General features: G+C 37.9%; 1 protein-coding gene across 3 annotated transcripts in view; it reads right to left on the bottom strand.

The window, feature by feature from the left end:
* Positions 1 to 25,850, bottom strand: part of CTNND2 (catenin delta 2) — a 1,025,780-nt gene that overhangs the window by 393,759 nt on the left and 606,171 nt on the right. For all 3 annotated transcript variants that reach the window (XM_067570033.1, XM_067570040.1, XM_067570046.1), the window contains one exon: positions 8,310 to 8,874. In XM_067570033.1, coding sequence (XP_067426134.1) covers positions 8,310 to 8,874 — 565 coding nt within the window. The remainder of the gene's footprint in view (positions 1 to 8,309; positions 8,875 to 25,850) is intronic.

The following is a 25,850-nucleotide window of genomic DNA, read 5'->3' as shown; positions in this document are numbered from 1 at the left end:
ACCAGCAAGGACTATAAGGATGTCTACCATAATAAAAATGAAGGGCATGCCCTTACTCCCCTCAAATATGATATGAAGAACATGGTGAGAGGCTAAAGATTCTTGACACTCTTATCTATTTAGCAATCTCCTGACTTTCATGCCAAAGACATTTACATTCTGTTATACAGGGATTAGCACTAGAATTTCTGATCTGAAATCAACTAGAATTTGTATCAAATACAGTATGTAGCACCTGGGTACATGAATGTGCGTAAATGGGACAAATGAATGCATCCATTCTGATACAGAAAATACAGCAAAAGGGCTTTTTGTTTTAAAAGAGATTCATTATCCCTCCACCACCTCCCCCAGTGCCTCTGGAGTCAGAAATGTGTAGGGGAGTCTCCCCCATGCCCAGGCACCATGGCCCATGCAACTTCACCTTTTCCTCCACCCATGTGAGCTTCAGGACAAAAGGAACTGCTAGGAAGAACTAGTTTAAGATTCTCTTAGCAACAGAAAAGCAGCTGAAGCAGGTACAGCCCTACCATGGAGAATGGAGACCCAGCCAGGTTTACCACGGTTACCATTTCCATACCACCCTAAGACCCTGAACTGTTCAGGGGATGCCACCCCTCTTGGGGCACCAAGGCCCATGTAGCCCCACCTCTCCCTGAAGCCATGTGAGCTTGGGGAAAAAGAAACTGCTGGAAGAAGCCAGACAGAACCTCAGTCAGCAGGAGCAGAGTAAAGTAGCCCAAACAGGGACCTATAGACTCTGATGATGTCACCAGTGCTGATAGCTGTTCACATTTTTTACTCTGGACATTCTCTCTCCTTTGCTGAGGTTGTTTGCTCCAACTCCCTCCATGCTCACCCTCACAGTCTGTTCATTTCAGCTTCACTCCATTGCTTTCCATACTCCTCTTATATCCTTTCTGTTCAGTTGTCCCCTCTTCTCTCCATTCAGCCAATCCTTTCCCTACAAAGCCCTACCATTGTATATATAAGAGAAAGAAAACAACAACAAAACTGTGGAAATAATACATTTGCAAACCATCACCTTGTTCATTGTGCTTTTATGTTATATCCTTTATCCCTCAACTCTTTTTGTTTTTTGGTTGCTTATTTAAATCGTGAGCTCTTTGAGGTAGGTAGTGTTCCTTGTGGTTTGGTATGGCATGATGGGTAGTACAGTGGGGTTCGTGGATGAAGTCTGAAGGCAGTACTATAATGATGATTAGTAATAATTACTGAAGGAATAGGAAGGAAGAGAATTGATGGTAAAATAAGAGAAATTAAATCTGTCAGATAGTGCAACTATGATGTACTGTACTTGCATCAACTTTGGGACCAACCTCAGGATTTCTACTCCTCAGGCTAGTGAAAAATCATCTGTATTGGAATGAAACAGTTTGGCATCAGAATGTGCAGAAAGGAGGCCAGATTTAAGGTTTCTGAATGCTTTCTGACAAGGAAGACACATTATTGGAGGCCTCAGAACAGTCTTTGTGTTTCACCTTGCTGGCTAAAAGGAAAGTCCCAAAACAGAGAAAAGAACAGTAGGGGTGAAAAAATCAGAACATGTACTTTCTGTCCCAGAATTAAAGGGTACTCAAAATGCTCAAATGTGTAAAAGTTGTATCAGCCAGAAACAGAAAATTACTAAAATAATAAAAACAAGAATAACCCATTCTGGTAGAAATTAATGAAGCAAACTTCTTCTATTTTAAACACAGAATGCTGTGAAAATAAACTAAGAAGGAGTTAAGGAAAACACTTGAAAAATATTAGTGACTTTTTGTTATGGTCTAATCCAGTGGTTCCCAACCCATGACGGCTTTCAAAATGGCCCGCCGCTCCCTTCCGCTGGCTGCATAGGGAGCTGCTGCCTAAGGACCCAGGCATAGCACATTGTCATGGAGCTAAAAGATTCTTTGCTGCAGCCAGTGGGACAGGAGATCAGTGCTACCCTTCCCCTGGCCATAGCAGGGAGCATGGCAAAGTGGTCTGCCTGGGTCCTTAGGCTCTGGGGTCCCTGCTGGAGCCAGAGGGAGGTGAGCACTGGTCTCCCATCCCCCTGGCAGTGGCTGCAGAAGGGAGCCACTGCCTAGAGACCCAGGTGGAGCGCACGGGGCTACAGGACAGCTGTGGTTTCCCTGCTGCAGCCAGGGAGAGGGGAGGTCAGTAAGGAGGGAGGCAACCTCCTCGCTGAACTCCTTCCTTCTGACTGCAGTGTGTGTGGGGGGGAGCCTGCTGGCAGAGACCAGTGGCCCTTCAATGTGGTAACAATGATATCTGTGGCCCTCAAGCCAAAAAGGTTGGGAACCACTGGTCTAATCATATGTATGGTTGAGACCTTTGATTAAACTGAAAGATTTTTGGCTATGAATTTCCCCTCCCTTCTTTTTTTCAAAAAAGCACAGCTGTTCTTCACAACAGGACTATTAGCTCAGTTTTTCTGAAGATGTGATTTTGATGCATAGAGAACAATTTATTCTGTGGTGAGAGTCAGTAAGTTGGTTGTTAATACATTATCTGTATTTTTCTGTTTTTATGTATATGCTCAGAAATTGTAAGATGGATGCATTTTATAAAACTCTAAACAAACAAACATACATTTTGGGGCTGAAACGTGATACTGGGAATCTGGATCTTATCACAGGATAATAGTATTGTATGCTCAGTGCTGGATCCTCTTTAGGATTAGTAGTTTGCTCAAAGAGGATGATTTTAGCACTGTGCAGAACTAACTCTGATTCTCACACTGGCTTTAGTTCAGCTGAAAAAGTTATTCCTCAAATGTGGAGCTAGAAGAGAAATGGCTGGCTGCATGTATTTTCATATGTAATAGTAGAGATGATTTCAGCACAGCACTCAAACAAATACAGAGAATTTGGGACACATTCTGGGTGATATTTATTTCCCTTTTAATAAATGTGGTAACTGGGAAATATGTATTTCTCATACCAAAACAGTAGGGACTAAGAACTTCATGTAACACTCACTGGTGGATAGGAGTCCTTTTGTTTCTTGGACTTAAATGGGAGGTTAGGGTCCTATATGTCATGGCAAGGAGACATGTTTGAGAGGGAATACAAAGGGAAATATCATGGAGAGTCAGAGGTGGGGGAGGGAGCTGGATAGGGCCCTGATGTCCTTGAAACAGAGATTCGTTTCTATCACATCAGTCTGCTAAGTTTTCCAAACATTAGAAGTTTTTCTTAACATGAACACATTCAAATTATACAATATATTTGTTATTATTTATTTATTGTGATATATGAGAGCAAATGGCTTTTCTTTTTATTGTTTTCATACCATATATGAACAAAACTGCATACAAATTTCCTTACCCAAAATGCAACACTAGACTTTGGAAGTTTTAGGAATTATACTTATATAGTAGTGACATATCAGGCTAGCCACAGATGTCGTTTCAATATGGTACATCACTGTTACCAGTGGCATCAGACAGCTGAAGTAGCATCTTTGAGCTGGAAAGCAGCTGTGTAATACTCCTTTCACTTAAATAACATGCATGCATCATTCCACAAAACGTTGCAGTATCTTAATGCTCTCTTTTGGAACTTAACCAGTTGGTTGGTGTACATAATAATCATTGGATAGCAAGTCTAGCACTAGAGCTACACAATCTTTGAACTTTTTGTTTCTTTGTTTTTATATGTCTTTTTACTATAAAACATTGCCTGGAGTAATCCAATGTGGAACAATATTTTAGATTATCAGTTGTATACCTGGTCTTCTAGCAGCAGCATAAACATAGGAATTGTTATACTAGATCAGAGCAGTGGTTTATCTAGACTAGCATCAGGTGTCTGTGGCCAATGACAGATGCTTCAGAGGAAGATACACAATGGGCAAATATGTAGTAATCTGCATATTGAGAAAGTTTTTTCCTACATTAATATTTTTATCATGTATAATGTAATGTTGATGCTCTTCATATGACGTTAGTCCTGATTAGGATGAAATCTTTGTTAAAGTCATTTAAGAGAAGAACTAAGTTCCTATTCTGTGTTTGACAATGAAAACAAGGCATCTTCACAACCTAAAATTAGCCCTAGACACAGGGATGACTATTATTAGCTGAACGATAAGTACTGCTGGTTTTGGAGCAGTGCAAATCGGGAATCTTCTTCCAAAGCATGAACTGTGCTGCAGTCAAGAATGACTCAGCTAGATTTTCAGGACTCTGCTTATTCACAGAGCTCTGTTGCACAACCATAAAATCCATAATTTGATCTGCCCAACAACAGGATTTAGCTCTAAAGCTCTCATGCAAGAGTTCATCCTAAAAGAATCAAAAACATATTTTAGTACATGGGTACTCAATTAACTATTAATGCATATAGGTCTATATATTTATTTTAAATTATGATTTTAAATTGGTGGTACAATAGTATAGATAAGAGCTGCCACTTTGTATATTTTGAAATAAATTAATATTTTTAAACTCCGTAAGAATTGTATTTTTGCCAGCATACTATGTTGCATGCAAGCTAATTTGATTACACTTGGGGGGGCAATGTGTAAATTCTCATTGCACATTTTTAGTGAAAGCAAAATGCTCTTTGTAACTTCTCTGTTTTATTCTGAGCTACCTTGGAAGCAAACTTTAATCTTTATTAATGGTACCTCTACAGGACACAAAAATATTTTAGTTACAAACTAAAAAAATTCAATTATAATTCATATATAAAGGGATCCCATCTATTTTATTCTCTAACACCATTTGTGCTTGGTTTAGCACTTTCATAAGCAACTGTTTTCATCAATAAATCAGTTAATCAATTAACACTGGTGCAAATAGCAAACAGCATGTTATTTGGTAAGCAACACACATTGTATTCACAGTAATTTGCTTGAATATGGATTTTTTTCCTGCAAAAGATGTATATTATTCTTCAAAGTAACAGCTTATTGCAGTTGTAGACTGAGATGATAGCATATGCTTACAATTACGACTTCATATTAAGCAAAGTGGGCCCCATGCTCTGTGCCCACATCTTAATCTACAAATGAAATAAATTAACACTGATGAATAAATGTGATCACATCATCAAAGCAGATGATGTAAGATACACAGAAGCATCAGTATAAAAAGCCTTTTAACAAATACTGTATACCACACTGTATAACCTAAGAGTAGAACTGACACAACAAACACTTTAATGGTAGAAACCAAAATCAAAACCACAAAGTATCTGTTCAGCAGAAAAGGGCTATGGTGAAGAACTGACATCAGGCCTTATTCTCAGACACACTGCATGCAAATTCCTTCAGTCAGATGGTACGTCCAAAGATAATAACTCCCAGAAAACAGTTTGCACAAAGGGAGCCTAACCACATGACAAACCAAGAGATATGTCCAGAATTATCAGTAAGTAGTTTGTTAATGTCAGAATTCCTCAGGAGTGGATTCACCATATCCTGTGACTGCTGTTAGTGAACAAGGAATGAAAAGAGAGACACGGTTGTAACTAAAAGGGCACTACCAACCTCTTAAAGATGACCTGCATATGATTTTTTTTAAAAGTAGTTTGAATATTTTTGATACATATAATGCATAACAGTTCCTCTACTCTTCCCATAAAGAAGTCTATTTATAAGGTAAAAAAACAAATAACAAAACAGGAATGACAAGTCTGCTTTGGCTAGGCCACTTCTGGGTCATCCCAGAGATGTACACTGTGAGCCCTTTGACATTAATTGAGAAGATGCTGGTGTTTTAACTTTAACAAAGATATCCCTGTCAAGTGTTAATTAATCATTGTCATTAGAGTTAAATAAGTGTTAAGAAAACAAAACCAAAGCCTTGCTCAGTTTTCATTTTCGTGAGATATAATTTCACTAATTTATGAGGCACTATGCTGTCTTCCTGTACTTCTGAAAATACATGAACTTCAAATGAAAAAAGCCAAGCAGAAATACACCTTTTTGGACAAAAAAAAAAATTATTCTGGACTTCTTTTACATCATAAAGAAGAAAACAAGGAGTGGGGGTGGAAGGGTGGTACATCCATTTTCTCCTTTACAGGCCACCTTCAAGGCTTAATAAAATACTTGTTTTAAAAATGTCCTTTTCTCCTTGCAGTATTGTTGGTCCAAAATTCCCTTGTTTTTAAGACCTGTTTTTAGATCTGACTAGTACAACGGAAACATATTTTTAAAAATTTAAAGACAAATATATGTTTCAGCTCTTTTAGAGTAGGGTGTAAAGAAAACCTTTAAAATATATGTATCGCCACTACTGGCTTATCAATCGAGAAAGTTGCAGGGTAATGTAACGCTTTATCTTAGGTCAGAGTTAGAGAAATAAGCATTATTTCTATTCTGAAGGTATTGGGGATGTGGTCAATGGGCTGGTGCAGCAAACCACCTGGTCAACAAAAGAGCAGTGTTCATAGGCTATGGAAGATGCCTTCATCCCTCAAGGATTGTTAGCACAATACAAAGCTCACCAACTCTTAAGGTGAGTAAGAGAAGGTAATAGAGACTTCTTTAGAAAACCTGTGAGTAAAGTTCACCACTCTACAGGTGGGTTGTAAATAGTAGGAAAGTGAGAAGAATCTTGATGATCAGACTTACAAGTGACAAACAATTTTAAACAAAATTTATCCAGTGACCTGCTGACATTGATAGTTTCTTCCATGCTTATTTAAAATTTATAGAACGATTTTCTTACTCCATAAAAATGAAACAGATTAAAATAGAAAATATTGAAAAGTTTTAACATATTAATAACATTATTTTATAATGTGATATTTTATACCTTGGGCAGAACCAGGTGTTTTCTTGAGACCTGTGCAGAGAGGGAGACCCTCAAGGTATGTATGCGTATAAATTCTTATAACTGCTCAGCATAATACCACTTAAAGAAGAGTTCTATGTAAGCTTGAAAGCTTGTTTCTCTCACCATCAGAAGTTGGTCCAGTAAAAGATATTACCTGGGACACCCTGTCTCTCTAAGAATAATACCACATCATCTGTGAAAGCAATAAAGAGTATTCAACAGCAGTAGTGGTCAAGTTGTCCAAAGTTCTCTATTTGCACCTCATTCAGTTAACCCAACTGATGAAAACTTTTATGCATAATAAACCTAGAAATCAAATGCTATCTGCTCTGATTCTTCTGCTAGCTGGACTCTTTTGATTCAATTGCTTTTACAGATTTTCCAAATAACTTTTAGGAAAACAGAACAAGACACTGAGACCATCTCCTTCCTTGTCACTTAATTTAACCTTATTTTTTGCACAGCATAACACTAGAGTTTCATGTTATGATGCTGACATTTTTGGTGGTAGGGAAGGGGGTTAACTGCAAAAGGGCATTTGGGTAACCTGCCTGATATATACAGTATATCGTTTTATGTATCCTGTTTATCTTCAGATTTATCTATTTATGTCAAACAAGAGACCATATGAGCACAGTAGCTGTTACTATAGCAATGAAACTCAAATGATTTTAAGAGAGAGCAAAATTTCACCACTAAAAGAGGTTCAGATCAGTAGTTAGGTGATTTAGAAGACAAAACACTAGCCTCTCAATTTCAGGACCTGTCTTAAAGTTTGTGCTTCTTGCAAAAAAGAAACTGGTGATTCCTGATTGTTCCATAATACATAGTAAATACCACAAACCATCACATATAATTCAGTACAATATAGTATATTTGAAATTTCTGCTAAGAAATAGTGCAGAAATTGTCAAATATACCTAATCCCATCAGTTAAAGAAAAGGCATTCCTTTCAGTGAGGATTTTGTTTAAAAAAATAAGTAGAGAAATAACTTATAGAGGTGGAATATTCATTACTTTGATTGTGGTTAAAAAACAGGATTGCAGTATTTAATGCTGCAAGTCCCTTAACCTTCTGAACAAAAGATTTACCTAATATTTAAAAGCTCAGATGAATCAATATGAGTAAAGAGGGGTATTTTTATATAGTTTACAGCTTACTAGTGACTGAACTGAAACCACAATTCTCATTCATCAGGTAGTTTTCAACAAGACCCTCCAAATTCTGTAATCTTCCTAACCCCTTCATGTTTTGTACTCATTAATTTAATTGTCTTCTATGTGGCAGCTGCTATATGGATACATTGCTTATAACAGATACACTTAAAACACAATTTTTAGAACAAGATATATTTAGAGATCAGAACTCATGAATTACTCTTTTTTCTCCCCACTCATGTGTACTAATATAGCCCAAATATAAAACATTTTAACACTAAACCAGCCTGCCCATACAGACAATTAACAAAGCACTTAAAGAGTTAAGGATGAGAGATTGGCTTGATTTACCTGCTAGGGTGCCAGGTCTCTGCAGGGTAGCAGTGGCATATAGTTCCTGGGAATGCTTGCTATACGGATCTGATGTGTGGACCAGCCGCTTGGTAGGAGACAGAGTAGCATAAGTGCCAATGGTGGAGCTTAGCTGATGTATAGGAGAGGAGGAAATATTAGACTGGATGGTGGGTGGAGACGTCACACGAATTGGGGAAGGAGAAAGTCCAGCTGAAGACACAACAATATTGATTGGTGAGCTGGTGCTGTAGGACTTGGCTAGCCGGCTTGGAGACTGCTTGGGAGAAGAGACCCGCTGTGTGGTGCTGTATCCAGAGCTCTCCGATGCTGAACCCACCCGCTGGAGCTTGGTTGGAGAGCCCACCTGCTGCATGGACAGCGGGGAGCTCACTCTCTGGGCTGGCAGAGTGGAGCTGGAGTAATAAAGTGTTGAAGAATGCTGGGAATCAGGCAAATGGAACGCGCTCCCATGGCTTGGCACAAAGGACTCTCTTGACTGAGAGGCAGCATGTGATTGAGAAGGTTCAGATCCAGCTAAATGGGCTGCTCGACTAGCTGTGCCCTGTAATAAGGAAAGAAAACAGAACCATCAGAAAGAGAAAGAAAAGAAAAGAAAAGAAAAGAAAAGAAAAGAAAAGAAGGAATATATTTTTAACCAGCTTTGCAAAATTTAACCCCTCTGCTATAGAGAATTCAGTGCTGCAAAAAGAAACCAAACCAAACCAAACCCTTTTATGACCTTAATAAGGTTTGAACCAAATGCCTTTAGGATTAACTGACTAATCTGCTAAAACATTTCTGTCCTTTAAGAGAAAACATTTTACAATTTAAGTCCAAAAAAAGTACCCTCTACCGTTCAAGCTGATATCTGGATTAATGCATATTTTATTTTATACAACTGTTGAATATTGTATTATTATTATTAATATTAAACAGTTTTTTGTCCTGAAATACCATGACATATTTACAGTTTATCCACCAAAACATTTAGTCCAAAGATTTTTTTTAAAACAGCATCAATTCAAACTTTTATTTTGTTTATACTCCCCATGTTAGCTCACTAAAAAAGACTACAGGAGTTCAAAAAGAATTTTAATTGACAAATTTTCTCCACTGAAAAACAATTAATATCCTTGTTATAAGAGGAGACTAGCCAGAATAATACTCTCCTCAGAATTTGCTGCTGCTGCTGCCACCAGATAGATTGAGTTCTGCCATTTGAAATAAATAAATAAATAAATAAATCAGATTCTTGCAGTAGTAAAGGAGTTCTACTTTCCAGTACAGAGAAATGCTGCAATTGGAACCGAAGCTATGAAAAAAGCAGAACAAAAATGTCACCCTTCCTAGCATGTGAAAACCCAGCTCCACATCTCTCTCTCTCTTCTCTCTCTAAGTGCCTCTGTGTGTTTGTGTCTTCTCTCTCTCTCTCTCTCCTTTTAAGAGCCCCCTGCAGCTGTGTCTTCAGAGAGAAAGGCAGTTGCTTCTTATTTATTTAGAAGGCACAAAAGAAAAGGAGGGCAGGGGTGGAGCTGTAAGGGGGTGGGTACTTTCCTTGAATCCCCTCCAGAAAGAAATCTGCATTTGAATGAAAACAGTACATTGTCAGCCAGTTCTGCATAGGAGGTCTTAGATCTTCTTAGCAGTATAGAGTGTAGCACAAAGTTTTCCTTAAGTCTCGTAATTTAAAAAGAGAGAAAGAGAGAATCCTCAACAGATGCTCCCTATTAAAAATTTCAATTATGTGCCCGAGCCCCTTCTGGAACAGCAAAGAATAGAACGTACACTCTTATCTCCACACATAGACAGCATTCCAATTTTTATCAGGGATCTTAGGCTCAAGAGATCATCTGTGGCTGTTAATCTGGTAACATTAAAATCCTCTAATAACCGCACCCTGTAGTGAGAGAGAGCTGAGCATTTTGTTGAAAGACACTCTCGTTTCAGATACATTTCCTCCCTTTTTTTCCTGATCATGCAGAGGATTATTTGAAACCTTAAACAGCGCTCCAAATCCTGGAAGTTTGACAGTGTTTTTTGGTTTTTAAAAAAAATTATTTCAGTCCCAAACGTATTTAGAAAAGAAAAAGCTTTTTCAAAATACTGCACATATTTTTATTTTAATATGTGAAACAATCCTAAATCCTTTAATGAGAAATTTCAAAAAATGTATTGCTTTGTATATGTATTACTCTTATTAGTACACTGTAAAGACAGAGGGGTAGGTTTGTTTGTTTTTTAAATAATGTCCTATATGCAAGAAAATGAAACAAAAAAGGGGCCAACTTATCCCTGCTATACAATTCTATATATTTTGACTCCAATAATTTCAGTGAGTTATCTCCTGGATGAATTTGGTCCAATGTATGAGGAAAGGAACAAAAGGTGATCAGTACAAAGTATGGATAAATTGCTCTACGCTTGCATTTACTGTGAGCTCCCTTCCAGTGAAGTATCTTCCTGTTATTTTAAATTCTCTTCTATATTTGGGGCTTCTCCCTGATTATGTGTGCTTTATTCAGTGTTGGGAAGAATATTCTAATATATTTGTATCTAGGTATTGGTAATAAGAGAATATAAGCAATATCATCACACAAATCATGTGTTCCAAAATACTTTTCAGCTTTCTATTTCAGTAAGGTAGAAGACACAGCAGTTAATAGTAAGGTTACTAAGGTCCCCAGAACCTAGAACATGGAGGCCTTTCACAAAAGAATTGACAATATCAAAGTTTCATGGATTTCAAATACTCAGAAAATTGTTTCACTTACTACAAATGCAAGATCTGGATTTGCAAAAATTACTGAAACCGTGGGAAAAATGCTGCAATTAATTCACCATAAAAACGCCAATGAAGACAATGGACAGCTGGGATAATAACTAAGGGGGCCCTTGTTTGTTCATTATCTTGAAATTATACAATCCTATTGACTGACATAAGTTAGAAGACCACAGCATTAAACATAAATCCACAAATATGTCTATTATTCTGGTTAAACAGACAATCCATTATAACACTACTAAGAAAAATCAGAAATACATGGCCTTACTTATTATATCTAATATTTTTTGAAAGCTTGCTTCATCCTGGACTATACTCCATCTCTCCTTAAACAGATGAGAAAGTCCAAACTGCAGCTGAATTTGTGATGTTATATTTGGCAAGAGTATAGTTTGTATCTTTCCACACTAGAAGTTTCCAATAGATACCAGGTACTCGTGTAAACTGTGGAAGATACCTCTAAAAATCCATCAGGTCCAAGGAAACAAATAAATGAATGGGACACCGTTGTGGATGGCAGCTTGCTCCAATCTGTATGAAAATCGAGATTGCCCACAAAGAGCTCTCCAACAGTCCAAGGAAGATAAACAATCCTTGTTGGGGATTCAATACCCAGAAGAATCAAAATAATTTTCTGCAAGGGATAAGTGGACAACAGGATGGTGTGCTGCCTTCCCAAAGCCAGGACACAAGATTTTACTCTAATATTGGTTAGGCCGCTAAAGTCTCTAAAGGATCTCTAAAGCAAGGATCTATTAGTAGATGTGACATCCTGTAACCCATGTGACACTCTGTACCCCATGTTCACCACTTTTATATGGTTATGATATATTTTGTTCAAAGTTTGCCTTGTGAGGTATCATTTGAAAACTCATAATCTACTGAACATCATTGTCCTGTTAAAATATGTGTATCAAAATTGTATATGGAGCAACGAGATTTTACTATATGTTTGTTACTGAAATATGATGTAATGTGGGGAATGCCCACAGACTAACTCCTCAGCGACAACAAAGGACTGACCACAGGTTTTAGAAAACTAGTATCTGCTGAAGCAACCATTTGCAAGCAGGGGAGACCGTGAGCAAAGAAATGTACAATTCACCTGAAAGACATTCTGAATCTCATATACACAAGGAACTGTTTTGTCTACACCCTGAGAAGGGAGTAATCCTCAAAAAGGGGAAAAAGGTATAAGAATGGAGAACTCACAACACACAAATTACCTCTGCACCCCATCTCTACTCATGGCAGCAAGATTGCTTGAAAGACTCAAGGAAGGAGCATTGCACTAGAAGGAGTGGTCCAAGCCTGGAGGTTTTCCAGCCAGTACAGACTACTGAAAGCTTTTGGGTGAGAGAAACCTTTTTTGCTTTTAAACCTATTAACCTTGGTAAATTTAGGAATTAGCTTGTGTGTTTATCTTTTTTTTCTTTTGTAACCAACTCTGACTTTATGCCTTATCCCTTGTAAATCACTTAAAATCTATCTTTCTCTAGTTAATAAACCTGTTTTATTACTTTATCTAATCCAGTATGTATTTCGATTGAAGTGCTAGAGGAACTCTTCTTGAGGCAGCAAGGCTGGTACATACAAGCATTCCCAATGTTGGAATGATGGACTATCTATGAGCTTGCACTGTTCAGTAGTTAACTGGGCAGTGCAAGACACACATTTCCGGGGTGCAAGGCTGCAGGCGGGGGATATGCAAAATATAGCCCTGGATCTATTCTTGGATGGCTGGGAGACCATTCAGGTAAACATCTGGAAGTGATTTTACATGCTAGTGGCTGTGCATGAGTAGACCAGGAGTGGCTGTTCTGACAGGAAAGCAGTGTAAAAGGCACCCCACCCTAGAGAGTTAGAAGACACAGCAGTTACACAGGCCAGGTTGCACCATGGGGAATGTCACAGTAGGAAAGAAGAAGTGAGACTGGTAAACACTGAGGCTGGGTTGCAGATTAAAGATAATCTAGGCATGGCCCAACACCTAAATGAATTCTTTACCTCGGTTTTAGTAAGGGTAATGAGGAGCTTGGGGCACTGGCAGGATGGTTAATGGGAACAAGAATAAGTAAGCAATAATTACCACATGCAAGGTGGAAGCAAAACTCAAACAGTTTAATGGGACCAAATCAGGGAGCTGGCTAATCTCTATCCCAGAATATTAAAGCAACTAGCACATGATATTGCAAGCCCAATAGCAAGGATTTTTAATGAATCTCTAAATTTGGGGGTTGTATCTTATGACTGGAGAATTGGAAAGAGAAAATATATTTAAGAAAGGAACAAAACCATCTTGGAAATTACAGGCCCATTCATTCAATCTCGCTTGTATGCAAGCTCTTGGAACAAATTTTGAAAGACAGGGTAGTTAAGGAAAAGAGGTAAATGGTTATTGGGATAAGATACAAATGTGGTTTTACAAAAGGTAGATTGTACCAGACCACCTGATATCTTTCTTTGAGAAGGTAACTGATTTTCTAGACGAAGACAATGCAATACATTTAATCTACATGGATTTCAGGTCCACATGGGAATTATAGTTAAATTGGAAAGAATGAGGATTAATACAAGAGTAAAAATGTGGGTAAAGGGCAGACTACAGCGAATCATGCTGAACTGTCATTAATGATCTTGGCATGAAAAAAAGGTAGTGTGCTAATAAAATTTGCGGATGACACAAAGTTGGGGGGTATTGCCAATATGAAGGAGGACAGAAATATTCTACAAGATTTGGACAACCTTAAAAACTGGAATAATAGAAATAGGTTGAAATTTACTAATGCAAGTTCATGCACATAGGAACTAACAATGCAAATTTTTGCTATAGGTTGGGGACATATCAGTTTGAAGAGATAAAGGACAAGAAAGACTTGGTTGTATTGGTTAATCACAGGATGACTATGAGCCACCAATGTGATAGAGCTGTGAAAAAGGTTATTGGAACCCTAGGATATATTTCCAACAGAGACAGGGAAGTGTTATTATTACCATTATACAATGGTATGCTGGTGAGATCTCACCTGGAATATAATGTGCAATTCTGGTCTTTTATGCTTAAAAAAGATTAATTGAAACTGGAATAGGTGCAGAAAAGGGCTACTAGGATGATCAGAGGAATAGAGATCCTGCCTCACAAGAGGAGATTAAGGATCTTAGCCTGTTTAGCCTAACAAAATGAAGGATGAAGGAAGCTATGATTGCTTTCTATAAATACATCAGAGGGATAACTAGAGAGGGAGAGGACTTATTTAAGTTAAAGGCCAATTTTGGGACAAGAACAAATGAATATAAACTGGCCACCAACAAGCTTAGGCTTGAAATTAGATGAAGGCTTGTAACCATCAAAGGACTAAAGTTCTGAAACAACCTTCCATGGGAAGTAGTGGGGGCAAAAAAATCTAATTTGTTTTAAAACTGAGCTTGATAAGTTAATGGAGGGGATGGTATGATGATATTGCCTACAATGTACTATGGCCCATTCGCAACTGCTATTGGCAAATATCTCCAATGGCTGGAAATGGGACATTAGATGGGGAGAGCTTTGAGTTAGTACGGCTAATTATTTCCCAGCTGTCTAGCTGGTGGGTCTTTCCTGCCTGCTCAAGATCATGCCATATTTGTGGTCAGAAAGGAATTTTCCCCTGGTCAGATTTTCAGAGACTCTGGGGATTTTTCACCTTCCTCTAAAGCATGGGATATGGATCACTTGCTGGTTTGAACTACAGTAAATGGTGAATTCTCTGTAACTTGAAGTCTTTACATCAAGATTTGAAGACTTTATTAACTCAGCCAGAGGTTATGGACCTACTGCAGTAATAGGTGGGTGAGGTTCTGTGGACTGCAATGTGCAGATGGTCAGACTAGATGATGATGATGGTCCCTTATGGCCTTAAAGTCTAGATAGGCACTAATGACGATACATAACGGGATATCTCACCGACAACAGATGATGTCAGGAACCTCCGAAGCACGATGAAGAAGTAGAACACACAAGCAATCTTCTCCAAGATCCTTCCTGTGCCACAAGCAGAGGAAGACAAAGGCAGAAGATTCTGGAATGAATCACTGGCTAGGAAAGTGGTGTAGGTCAGAGAGCTTTGGTTTTGTGGAACATTGTTGCACCTTTTGTGGGAGAGTGGGGCTGTATAGTTTGAATGGCCTCCACCTCAGCAGAAGGGAGACCAATCTCCTTGGGGACAAGCTGGCTGGAGTAGTCAGGAGGGGATTAAACTAATAGCAAAAGAGGACGGTTCCCCTCTGCAATCTGGACTGGTGTATAGCTGTGTCACCCCAATCCCTCACTCCTGGAGCCCATCTTGCACTTGGCCTGCCCACTCCTGAGTCAGCTCACTCACAGTCTCTGCAAACAAGCTGCTTTTACCTTAGTGAGTGAGTGCCTTTGACCAGCCACTCGTGGGATTCTGAAATTGAATGAGCCCCAGCCAATATCCCCAGTCCCAGATGCACCCTTCGGAACTACCATCTTACAGAGTTCAATGCTGCCCACCGCATTCTGCAAGCTCATTGGTTAGTCAATTTATCAAAGAAATTGATATGAACCAGCTCTGTCACTCTGAATGAAGTCTCTACACACACTCAAACTACATGCACTGCGTTACATTAAAAAAAACCAAAAACAAATAAGTTTACTAAGTACAGAAAGATTTTAAGTGATTATAAGCCAGAATAATATAAATCAGATTTGATCAGGAAGAAATAAAAAGGTAAATCACATTCTAAACTAAACTTAACACTTCAGTAGCCTTACAGTCTTTGATGTTATCTTACCACAGGCTGGTTGGTCAGCATCCAACCAGGCTCTCCCTCCAACACCCCCCCCCCCCCCCCACTCTCCCTGGGTTAGTCTTTCAGTTGCTTAATGTTGCTTCGTAGGTGGATTAAAAGGGAGAGCTCCAGAGACCAAAATGCCTCTCATTTTAAGAGATTCCCCTGCCACTCCCTAGGGTCAGATGACCGGCAATGTCCGGCATGGCTTCCTGCACTTGAGTCAAACGAGCATCACCTTATCAGATGCTCAGGCCAGTCTTTTGTTCCTGTATGCATGCTGCAGTGAGGTGTTAACTCTCACTCTGCAATCAGTGTTTGCCTGGATCTGCTCCAAACAATGTAAGACACATGTTTGGGAATATTACATAGCAGAGCTCCATAACCACGCATGTGACATTGCAAGAAGTATATGATCATATCAATAATGTTCAGTATGTCATGAGCATTCAAAAACATTTTACATGACGCACTTTGCATTAACAATATACAGTTACACAATAGGGGTAAACATGAATGATACACAATCACACCATAACGGTGCACATGGGGTACAGAGTGTCACACACAAGACTGGACATTAGGTGGTGTCTGCTACAGGCATATAACATCTGGAAGAAAAAGGAAGTTGGTAGTAATGAATATAAATCAGAAGCTAGGAATTGTATAAAATTGCTAAGGGAAGCAAAGGGACACGAGGAGAAATCTATGGACAGGAGAGTTAAGGACAATAAGAAGGAAAATGTTTTGTATGTTAGGAATAGAAATAATCCTGACAATGGTATTATCGTAGAATTATCATTATATTATCAATGTATGTATGTATATATATTATCAATAATAATGCAAAAAAGGCAGAAGTGTTCTATAAATGTTTCTGTTTTGTATTTGGGTTAAAAAGATAAAGTCTCATTATATGATGATGGTAAGACTCTTTCCATTTTACTAATATCTCTGGAGGATGTTAAACAGTAGCTACTTAAGTGAGACATTACTAAATCAGCAAGTCCAGATAACTTGCACCCAAGAGTTTTAAAAGAGCTGTGGAGCTGGCTGGAGCATTAATGTTTATTTTCAATAAGTCTTGGAAGTGCCAGATGATAAGATTATAAGACTGGAAGAAAGCTCATGTTATGCCAATATTTAAAAAGGGTAAACAAGATGACCTAGATAATTAAAGGCCTGTCATCGATCCTGAACAAAACAATGGAGCAGCTGATTTGGGACTCAATTAATAAAGAATTAAATGAGGATAATATAATTAATGCCAATCAACATGGGTTTATGGAAAATAGATCCTGTCAAAATAACTTGACATCTTTTTTATGAGATTATAAATCTGTCTGATAAAAGTAATAGTGTTAAAGTAATATACTTAGACTTCTATAAGGTGTTTGATTTGATACCACATGACATTTTGATTAAAGAAAACTAGAATGATCTATAAAATTAACCAGGTATACATTAAATGGATTAAAAGCTGGTAACTGATAGGTCTTAAAATGTAATTGTGAACTCGGAATCATCATCAAGCAGGTGTGTTTCTCGTAGGGTCCTGTGCAATCTGGTTTTGGACCTAGGCTATTAAATATTTTTTATCAATGACTTGGAAGAAAACATAAAATCATCCCTAATAAAGTTTGCAGATGACAGAAAAACTGGGGGAGTGGTAAATAATGAAGAGGAGAAGTCACTGGTACACAGTTATCTAGATTGCTTGGTAAACTGGGGACAAGAAACAATATGTGTTTCAATATGACTAAATGTAAATGTATACATGTAGGAACAAAGAATGTGGGACATACTTACAGGAAGGCAGACTTCTATCCTGGGAAGCTGTGATTCTGAAAATGATCTGGGGGTTGTGGTGGGTATTCAGCTGGACATGAGGTTCCAGTGTGATGCTGTGGTCAAAAGGGCTAATGCGATCCTCAGGGGCATAAACGGGGGAATGTCAAGTAGAGTAGAGACATTATTTTACCTCTGTATTTGGCACTGGTGTGACCGCTGCTGGAATATCATGTCCAGTTCTGGTGCCCACAATTCAAGGAGGATGTAGATAAACTGAAGAGAGCTCAGAGAAGAGCCATGAAAAAGATTAAAGGATTAGAAATCATGCCATATAGTGACAGACTCAATGGAGCTCAATTTATTTAATTCAACAAATAGAAGATTAAGAGGTGACTTGATTACGGTCTATAATTATCTACCTGGGTAACAAATATTTTTAATCGACTGTTCAATCTAGCAGACAAAGGTATAACATGATCCAATGTCTGGAAGTTGAAGCTAGACAAATTCAGATGGGAATTTGTAAGGAGGCTGTTTTGCTTTCACAAAACAGATTACTTAACCATCAAGAACCTGATTTCTAAACAAATGCCTATTTGTGTGTCCATGAAAAGGGGGAGGGAGGAAGCTTTGAATCTGTAGCTCATTGTATACAATTTATTGTTGTCTTCCTACCCTCATTTTATATTTTTCACTCAGTAATAGATTCTGTGAGAACATTAATGGAGCTGTGAAAAATAGAATTTTCTGTTTCATGTTCAGACAAGTGAGAAAGAAAGGTCAGTGTTGATATTGGCATAAGGTGGACAACAGAGCTTTGTATCCACATTAAAATTCCTGGGTATTGATTTGGACTCAATGGTTGAGATAGTCTAAGTGTTGTATGTCTGTCATGCAGCTAAAAACCTACACTAATGCATGCAAGTTGATTTTCAGGCAACAATCAAAGCTTTTAAGAGTGTATCTTAGAGTCAAAGGGGATCAAATGAAAATATCCAGGGTAAGATTAGTCCTGTTAAAAAGTACTGAGGAAAAGTAATTAGGTATGCAACTCAAAGTGTTGAAAATTTTGTGTGCACAAGGGTTATTCTGGTCAGATAGCTTGAGATGAATAATGTTTAGGTCAATATTAGGTTGATCTAAAACTAGTGAAACAACAGTGCAGCCATATTATTTGCTAATAAAATGACTTTTGTGGGTAATTTAGCAAAGGGGAGTCCTAAAGAAAGCTGATTTGAGAAAACTGTATTGGAACAAGCTGACCAACAGGAATACATTAGTTTGTCCACATCTAGCTATCTGTGCAGAATTACAAATTTAGCTCATTAGGCAAACAACAGATCATTTGGGATCTCAGTGAAAAGATTTCAGGGGTAAAGCTCAGAGAAACCACATTTTACCAAAATATTTAAAACCACTTCAAAATATTGTCATCCTGATCACCAAAAAAATGGTTAGATTCTGATCCCAGGAGAAACAGTTATCAGCTTTGTCTTTGATATATGGCCGCCATAGTGAGCCCTGAATATATATTTCATATAAAATTCTAATCTGCACATTGTAGGCACTAAGAAATAAAACCCTTGTAGGTAACTAGTTCCGCCTCACAATGACTTTGGTCATTTGGCTTCTTGGGAATGAAATGAAAATGTGATTTCAAATGTCATGTAGTGGGAGTAAAGTTAACATTACTGTTATCAAACATCCATAGTAAACTACATTATGCCCAGTGTATTAATATGGGCCTGGCTACTATCTTTTAGCAGTATTGAGACAGATAAGTTAAAAATATAAGTTTTAAAATATCAGTGGTTTCTACTACGAATAAATGCTTCTTGTTTCACATATTGTTATTTAACATACTAAGTATTTTAGTTATGCCTGGGCTAATCAATACAGTGTCAAATAAAGACCTTGCAAAACACAGAGAGATAGAAAGTTCCATGTGAGGAGCAAAAAATTAAAGGGCAAACCTAGCTCCTATTTCAGTCAGAAGTAAAACCTGCCATCGACTTTAACATGACTACCAGAAATAGCATGTTTGTAGATTCCCTAGAGACAAAGTTACAAAGAAGAGGCCAGTAGAAGTGACTGCCTAAAGTTGAGTAGGCCAAACACAGGCATTTTCCTCACTCACTTAATGCAGTGTACAAACTTTGAAGCTGCTACACAAAATGACACATCCAAAACTCATACTAGTTTGACAAACGACTTGCCTGCCATATTTTGATTATCTCGCCCAATGTGTGCTGGACTTATTCAAAATGCTAATTCAAAAACAAAGTTTTAATAGCAAAGTCAACATGGGAAGAAACCCAAAAAATGTCGGTTTGTAAGAAAGAACAAATATTATTGCAAGCACTTTCGTTCAAAAACGTAAAGTGCTCCTTCAAAACTGAATAGTAATATTATTTTAAGTGTAGCACTAAATAAACCACTGCACACCAGATTTTAAATAATTCAGTAGGTTTATTTATTCCACAAAACAAATCACCACAGGCTTTTTAAAGTTCCAGCTGAGGCATGCATATCATCTTTTGCTGTTTTTCCACTAATACTGTGTCAGCCCTTACAAAATCCACACAGAGATGTGACCTGCAGAGTGGATACTTGGTCAAGATGGGGCATTACATGCTTGGACATACAGTCTCCACAGGACACATTTTCATATTGAATAGAAGGAAGGTCACATGCTGCATTTTAAAACATGGTGAGTCTGCATGTGGACTGCAGGCCACACTGCAAATACCCCTGCTCTGCAGAATTAGAGTTTTGTGTATATATGAGGCATTAAATGTTGCTGTACTATGCTTGTCTTTTCTCAGAGGTGATGGGGCTGGGAAGAGAGAGGCAGGTCCTCTCCCATGTGTCCAGTTTTCTAGAGCAATGTGTGCTACATTTTTAATATTCCCAAAGTAGTTTAGTTTTTAGTGCAATTTCTGTCTAATTATCTTTATCTTGGCATGCAAAGATCTTGAGTCTATCCTTCTCCCATATCCTGAGAACAGGCTTTAGAGAAGCAATTGAAGGTACAGTGGCAGTAGCTGTTCTGGGGACCCAAAGTATAAGCATAAGGCAGTTACACTTTCTATTTGCCATTAATAAAAACTATTCTTTTGAATTGCTCTATTTGTCATAGAATGCCATATAAACTGTATATTGCACTAAGATTTGCTCTGTTTCCTTTCATGGTAAAAAAACTTCTCATGTCCATATCTGAAATTCAACTTCAAATACACCATCTGCTAAATCCTGCTAGAGGCAGTGTGAAGTCACTATTTTGAATGTAGTTTGGGTAGAATATCATGCAGCCTAGCACCTGCCACATACATGATCCAAGTAAGGCAGTTAAAAAAGCCAAAGTGGATCTTTTAGTGTACCAGCAAAAGGCATTCTGGTTTTAGAGTGTGCTTTCATTATAAAGAGGACTAGTGCCATGTTACGGTTTTGTTGAATGATAAAAAAAATCAAGTTTCTATCAGGGAGGATAGAGGGATAAAGTCACAAAACTCCTAGTCAAAATACCAGTACTGCTGGGTCACAATAATTTTAAACAAAAATCCTTGATTTTGTAATTCAATTTGCTTTCAAGGTTTTAAAACACAAATGCTGGTGCCTGCCGGTTTAGCCCCAAAGCATTTAGCAGCACTGGAAAATGTGCAATGGAGATCTCCAGCAGCTACCTCAGCCTCTGCAAAGGCTGCAGGATTGGCAAGTGATAGAAACATCTTCAGCTGCAATGTACACTCTATGTCTTTACTTGAAAAATATCAAAACGATCACAGAATCTGTGACAAACCACTAACGCTAACCATGAGCACTCCTGCTCTCCTTTATCTACAATGCTGTACAGGTTTTGAGTTGGCAGCTCTTTCGGTTATAAGTTAAACTGGTACAGCTGTTCACAGTCCCATCTTCCAAACCGAGTACTCACTATTTACCTACACATATGCAAAGTTCCCATAATGTTGAAAGTCATTCAGATTTTTTTGTAATAATAAGCCATGACAATCATGGACTCTGTGACAAAGCTGCGCCCTTACTTATAAATACTGGACATACTAGGATCTGAGCACAACAAAATTTGGGGTCCTGTATACAACAGGGAAACATCTTCAAAAGTTATCCCCACTTCTACAGCTACTGCTGACTTTGGGACTATTTACATACTTTCCCACACACTTGGGTATCACACTTGTTTGGGGACTGCTATGTTACTTGCACACAGATATCAGAAGCAATGCATATGAACAATTACTGCTCCTTTGGATGATCTAAACAATACAATCTTGACGGCAAAATGGGGTCCAAGCAGGAATGCCTCCCTTTAATCCCTGCTGCTGGCTCCATATTTACAACTTTCTACCACACAACCTTCACCCACTCTTTAACAATCTTTTCTTTCAGACATCTTTGACTATATTTGTTTCAAGTTTTAGAGGATGATCTTTTATTTTACGTTTTCTAGACATATTTCAATTTGCTTTATGTTGTGGAAAGCCGACAGCTGTGGAGGAATACACGGTTCGGGCAGACACATCCTTTAAGGATGAATTTATTAAAGGGAAACTCTATATCCTAGTAAAGAGGACAGGAGAGAAGGTGGTAAAGTACAGGAGGGAGATAGTGAGAAACAGGAAATGAAATATAGCCTCATTTAAAAATAGCACATAATGCTAGAAGTCTAAATACTAAGATGAGTGAACTCAAGGGCATGGCATTAAATGAGGATATTGATATAACAGGTATCACGGAAACTTGGTGGAAAGAGGATATCAATGGGACATGATAATACCAAGATACAAAATACATAGGAATGACAGAGTAAGTTGCCCTGCTTGAGGAGTGGCATTATATATAAAGGAAAGCATAGAATCAAATAAGGTAAAAATCTTAAATGAAATAAACTGTACCATAAGCGTCTTATGGATGGAAATTCCATGCTTGAAAAATGTGAGTATAGCAGTAGAAATATACTACCGACCACCTGACCAGGATAGTGACAGTGATTGTGAAATGCACAGGGAGATTAGAGAGGTTATAAAACAGAAAGCACAACATGAATGGGGGATTTCAACTATTCCCCTATAGACTGGGTAAATGTCATCTCAGAATGTGAAGCAGAGATTACATTTCTAGACACCATAAATGACCACTTCTTTGATCAGATAGTCCTGGAACCTAAAGGTCAAGAGGCAATTCTTGATTTAGTCCTAAATGGAGCACAGAATCTGGTCCAAGAGGTAACTACAGATGAACCACTTGGTAATAGTGACCATAATGTAATTAAATATAACATTTTTGTAGGAGAAACAATAACCAAAAAAATTCACTATGGTAACATTTAACTTTACGAAAGGGTAACTGCACAAAAATGAGGATGCTTATTAGATGGAAATTAAAAAGAGCAGGCACAGTGATTAATGACTGCAAACAGCACTGGGGACTATTTAAAAACAACATAATAGAGGTTCAGACTAAATGTATACCCCAAATCAGAAAAGACAATAAAAGAACCAAAAGAATGCCACCATGGCTAAACAGCAGAGTAACGGAGCCCATTAGAGGCAAAAAAGCATCCTTCAAAATTTGGAAGTCAAAACGTAGTGAGGATAACAGGAAGGAGCACACCATCTGGTAGTTTAAGTGTAAAAGTAAAATAAGGAAGCCCAAGAAAGAATTTAAGAAGCAACTTGTTAAAGGCACTAACTAAAAACTAACAGTAAGAATGTGTTAAGTACCTCAGAAGCAGGAAGCCTTCTAAATAGGCAGTGGGGCCACAAGATGACAAAGGTGTTAAAGGAGAACTCATGGAAGACAAGACCATTGCAGAGAAGCTAAATAAATTCTTTGCATCAGTCTTCATTGCACAGGATGTGGGGGAGATACCAATATCAGAGCTATTTTTTTTTAGTTGATACATCTGAATTACTGCTCCACACTTATGTGTCAATAGAAGAGGTTTTATGAACAAATTGATAAATTAAACAGTAATAAGTCACCAGGATCAGATGATATTCATCCAAGAGTTCTGAAGGAAATCAAATAGAAAGTTACAGAACTACTAATTGTGGTATGTAATTTATAGCTGTTACCACTCAAAAAAGAGATCTCCAAGTCATCATGGATAGTTCTCTGAAAACTTCAGCTCAACATGCAGTAGTGATCAAAAAGTCTAAGAGAATGTTAGGAACGACTATGAAAGGCACATAAAATAAATTTTAAAATATCATAATGCCACTATATAAATCCATGTTGTGCCCACATCTTGAATATTGTGTCCAGTTCTACTCAGATCCTTTCAAAGTGGAGATAGTGGAACAGAAAAATAGTTCAGAGAAGAGGAACAAAAATGATGAAGTGTATGGAACAACTTCAATATGAGGAGAAACTAAAAAAGATTAGGGTTGTTCAGTTTACAAAAAAGTCGACTAAGGTGGGTGATAAGAAAGATCTATAAAATCACAATTTACCCTTTCACACAATCCAAAAAAGGGAGTTACCCAATTAAATTAATAGGCAGCAAATTTAATATGAACAAGAAAAAATACTTTTTCACATAATGCACAGTTAACCTGTGGAACTCACTGCCATGGGATATTATGATGGTCAAAAATATTGGTGGGTTCAAAAAGAACTAGATAAGTTCATAGCGGATAGCTCTATCAATGGCTATTAGCCAAGATGGTCAGAGATTTAAGCCCATGCTCGGGTTGACCCTAAACCTCTGACTTCCAGAGACTGGGAGGGAAAAATAGCAGTAGATCTCTCCAACACTGCTCTGTTCTGTACAGTCCCCCTGAAGTTCTGGTACTGGCCACTGCTGAAAGACAAGGCACTGGGCTAAATGGGCCATTGATGTGACGCAGGATGGCAGCTCTTATATGCTGTTGATGCCCTTAGCAAGATAACAATGTATAAGTAAATTTATTTATTATTATACTTTTTCAATATTTTAAACAATTATTTTCAACAGTTTTTCCCTCAGAAAAATATAATATATTGATTACATATAATATCCTTCCACATATATAAATTCACACACACACCACCATACAAACTGGAGGAATGGAGAGAAAAAATATTGCTTTTTCCAGGCCTCTTTTGCTTATTCCACAATACAATAAATACCTGTCTACTCTCTCTAACTGGCCCAGGCTGACTAGTTATGTGTAACTGTGTCATGCTGCATGATTCACATGCAGTTTTTTAGAACAAAACTGTTTAATGTTGGCTCATAGGGAAGAAATATATAAATATATATTGTTAGATTTCTTTGCCTCTAATCTATAAATTTAAACTGGACCTTTTTTTTCTCTATCAGGGAAATATAATATTATTATAAAAATAAAACAATCCATGTTTTAAACGTAAAGGGGATTGTATGTTTCTTTATTTCTTTCTCTCCAGTCTCCATTATTTATTCACTACTTTAAAAAAAAATCTAGCACTTTATTAAAAAAACTTTTCCTTCCAGGTCTTACTTGCTAGAAGGGAAAGGATCGTGCAGCAACTAGGACACTAGCTTAGCATACAGGAGACCTAAGTTCAATTTTCTCACCCACTCTGCCATAGACTTCCTGTCTGACCTTGGGCAAGTCTCACAGACTCTTGGAGCTTCAATTCCCATCTGCAAAATGGGGGTAATAATGTTTGATATCTCACAGGGATGTTGTGAGGATAAATACAATAAAAATTATGAAGTGCTCTGAGAACCACTGAGGAAAAGCACTGACTCTGATTATTATTCTTAGTATTATTGCTTTTCTCTTTTTAGCATTCTTTTTTCTGCCTCTGCTTGTCTTCCCTCTCCCCTTTACAGTTTTTAATCTTCCTCAATCTCTCACCTCATTTATCTTTCTCTGCATCTCCCACCGTCATCTTTCAAGTTTCTCTGACCATCCCCTTTGCAAGTGACCCTCATCCTCTGACTCCCCCATTAATCTTTCTCCCCACTATTAAATTCAGTCCCATCCAAGCTTATTTTCCCTCTCACAACCCAAGTCTGTCTACATTCCCTTGTTCATTGCTGAAGCCATGTTCTAGGGAACAGTCTCCTTCTCTGTAGCCACATTTTAGGAATCAGCTCATCCTGAAATGCGATAGATCCAGCCTTCGGAGATCCCCTAAACTCCTGCAGGTACCCACTCCAGCTGCGGGTGAGTGCAATGGCA

Source organism: Emydura macquarii, unplaced genomic scaffold (assembly GCF_026122565.2).
Source record: "Emydura macquarii macquarii isolate MOO-44397 ecotype Brisbane River unplaced genomic scaffold, CSIRO-AGI_Emac_v2 contig_320, whole genome shotgun sequence".
NCBI classification, from domain to species: domain Eukaryota; kingdom Metazoa; phylum Chordata; order Testudines; family Chelidae; genus Emydura; species Emydura macquarii.
This window is presented reverse-complemented; position numbering and strand designations above follow the sequence as displayed.